General features: G+C 68.3%; 1 protein-coding gene across 1 annotated transcript; it reads left to right on the forward strand.

Annotated features, from left to right (window-relative positions):
• Positions 1 to 6: 6 nt before the first annotated feature.
• GP1BB (glycoprotein Ib platelet subunit beta) lies at positions 7 to 2045 on the forward strand. The gene is given in 4 exon segments (XM_032138758.2): positions 7 to 459; positions 462 to 638; positions 744 to 1090; positions 1092 to 2045. Coding segments are annotated over 4 exon segments (1212 nt in total). The 5' UTR covers positions 7 to 422; the 3' UTR covers positions 1743 to 2045.
• Positions 2046 to 3009: the final 964 nt, after the last annotated feature.

A 3009-nucleotide genomic window follows, 5' to 3' on the forward strand; every position in this document is an offset into this window, starting at 1 on the left:
CTAGGCAGAAGAGGATTCCCAGGATCCTGGGTCTGTTCCCTGCCCCAGTGCTGCAGAACGGACTTGGGAGCCCTCCTTTGCCTGCTCCCGCGGGTCACCCAGCGAGTGCTGAGACCCCATTTTCTGTCGAGGTGGGCAGTCTTCCCTTATCCCCAGAAGCCTAGCGGGCAGGTTTGGGCTGAATCAAATGGGAGCCCTCCAGACATAAGGAGGCCCGAGGCTGCAAGGAGGGCGGGCCGTGACCGCTCACACCCCTTCTCCACAGCCCGGCCGGACCTGGAGGGCCCCCGGGGCTCTGGGCGGTGAGCCACCTCCTGGCAACTCTTGGTGCCGTCCCCTGCTCTCGCTCGAGGCCTCTTCTCCCCAGCACCGCTGTGGTGTGCCGGGATCCTGAGCCTCGGCCTCCCGATCTTCCCACCCGCATGATCCCTTCCCGCCACACGATGCTCCGTTTTGTTCCGTTGTGAATGCCGCGTCCTGTCCTGGTGACAGGAGAACAATGTTGGTGAACGTCGCAGCGGGTGTCCGAGTGCTCCGTGTGCCCCTGAGAGCGGGTGGGAGCGGAAGCCTGAGCGGCCTGCGGCCTCCGGCGATAGTGTGCTATCTGCGGCTGCAGCGCGCGTCCGCGCGGCCTCTGGGCTATTTCTGGCCGGGCCGCAGCACTGTGGTCGGTGCGGGCGTGGCGGGGGCGGGGCGGCCTTATCGCTTGGCTCTCCCGCCTACGCCTCCCGCTCCAGAGTAAGCCGGGCCGCAGCACTGTGGTCGGTGCGGGCGTGGCGGGGGCGGGGCGGCCTTATCGCTTGGCTCTCCCGCCTACGCCTCCCGCTCCAGAGTAAGCCGGGCCGCAGTCTTCTCGCCATGGGCTCCGGTGAGTCTGGAGTCCGGTCGGGCCCCCGGCTGCTCCCTAGGCCGATCCGGGTTGAGAGGCGCTCTGGTCCTTTGGCTGCAGCCGGGAGAGACTTTGGTCAGACTTAGAGGGGACTTCCAGCCGGCGTGCGGGGTGGTCAGGGTGGAGAGGCTGGCGGGCTACCGGGACGCCGGGAATCAGGGGCTGGATGGAGCCGGGCCGGCGCTTTGGGTCGCCCAGGTGCCCCGCCGACCGCCCGGCTCACTGCGGCGCTTCCCTTGCAGGGCCGCGCGGGGCGCTGAGCTTACTGCTCCTGCTGCTGGCCCCGCCGAGCCGCCCGGCCGCAGGTTGCCCGGCGCCCTGTAGCTGCGCGGGGACGCTCGTGGACTGCGGGCGCCGCGGGCTGACTTGGGCCTCGCTGCCGACCGCCTTCCCTGTCGACACAACCGAGCTGGTGCTGACCGGCAACAACCTGACGGCGCTGCCGCCGGGGCTGCTGGACGCTCTGCCCGCGCTGCGCACCGCACACCTGGGCGCCAACCCCTGGCGCTGCGACTGCCGCCTTGTGCCGCTGCGCGCCTGGCTGGCCGGCCGCCCAGAGCGTGCGCCCTACCGCGACCTGCGTTGCGTGGCGCCCCCAGCGCTGCGCGGCCGCCTGCTGCCCTACCTGGCAGAGGACGAGCTGCGCGCCGCTTGCGCTCCCGGCCCGCTCTGCTGGGGGGCGCTGGCGGCGCAGCTTGCGCTGCTGGGCCTTGGGCTGCTGCACGCGTTGCTGCTGGTGCTGCTGCTGTGCCGCCTGCGGAGGCTGCGGGCCCGCGCCCGCACCCGCGCCGCAGCCCGGCTGTCGCTGACCGACCCGCTGGTGGCCGAGCGAGCCGGAACCGACGAGTCTTGAGGAGAGAACCGGCGCGTCCTGTGGAGAGAACCAGCGCTGGGCAACGCGGGCCTGCAAACTCGACAGGACCCTGCCTGAGGGGCCCTCGCGCCAACCTGGTCTCCGCCTCCTCTGCTGCCCCATCTCCCAGACCCACCCCACCTGCAGGCCCAGACCACGTGGGACAGAACTCCTGCCCACCCTACCCTGAAGGAGGCGAACCCGCACCTCCAGGCTTGGGAGGACCATGGGGCAACAATGCGGTCCAGACCCTGCTGCGTCTCCCTTCCAAACTCTGGTGCTGAATAAACCCTTCTAATCTGGTCTTCTCTGCACGACTGACCTGGAAATTCCCCTCGCCAAACACAGGAAAAGGCCCCAGGAGGCGGTTCAAGGGGACAGAAACACATCCTCACATGCCCACCCTAACCTCAGGGGCAGACAGGAGTCAGTGGGTGAACTCTCCCCTTCCAGACACACTCCCAAAAGGCCACATGGGAAGGCATGAGAGAGATGCTAAGTGATAACGTGGGGGCCAGTGAGGATGTTGTGGGGACACTGAGGACCCTGTGGGGGCAGTGAGGATGCTGTGGGGACAGTGAGGACGCTGTGGGGACAGTAAGGACACTGTGGGGGCTGTGAGGACGCTGTGGAGACAGGACGCTGTGGGGGCGGCGAGGATGCTGTGGACACTGAGGGCGCTGTGGGGACAATGAAGACGCTGTGGACAGTGAGGACGCTGTGGGGGCAGTGAGGACACTGTGGAGTGAGGACACTGTGGGGGCAGTGAGGACGCTCTGGACAGTGAGGGCGCTGTGGGGGCAGTGAGGACGCTGTGGGGACAGTGAGGACGCTGTGGGGGCAATGAGGTCGCGGTGGACAGTGAGGATGCTGTGGGGGCGGTGAGGGCTCTGTGGATGCGGTGAGGGCGCTGTGGACGGTGAAGACGCTGTGGGGACAGTGAGGATGCTGTGAACGATGAGGACGCTGTGGACCGTGAGGACGCTGTGGGGATGGCGAGGACTCTGTGGGGGCGGCGAGGACTCTGTGGGGGCGGCGAGGACTCTGTGGGGGCGGTGGGGACGCTGTGGGGGTGGTGAGGACGCTGTGGACAGTGAGGAGGCTGTGGAGGCAATGGGGACGCTGCGGACAGTGAGGACGCTGTGGACAAAGGGCGCTGTGGAGGCGGTGAGGGCGCTGTGGGGGCAGTGAGGGCGCTGTGGGGGCAATGAGGACGCTGTGGACAGTCAAGAGGCTGTAGCGGCAATGGGGACGCCGTGGGGGCGGT

The sequence above is a fragment of the Hylobates moloch genome, unplaced genomic scaffold (assembly GCF_009828535.3).
Source record: "Hylobates moloch isolate HMO894 unplaced genomic scaffold, HMol_V3 SCAFFOLD_19, whole genome shotgun sequence".
Taxonomy (NCBI): Eukaryota; Metazoa; Chordata; class Mammalia; order Primates; family Hylobatidae; genus Hylobates; species Hylobates moloch.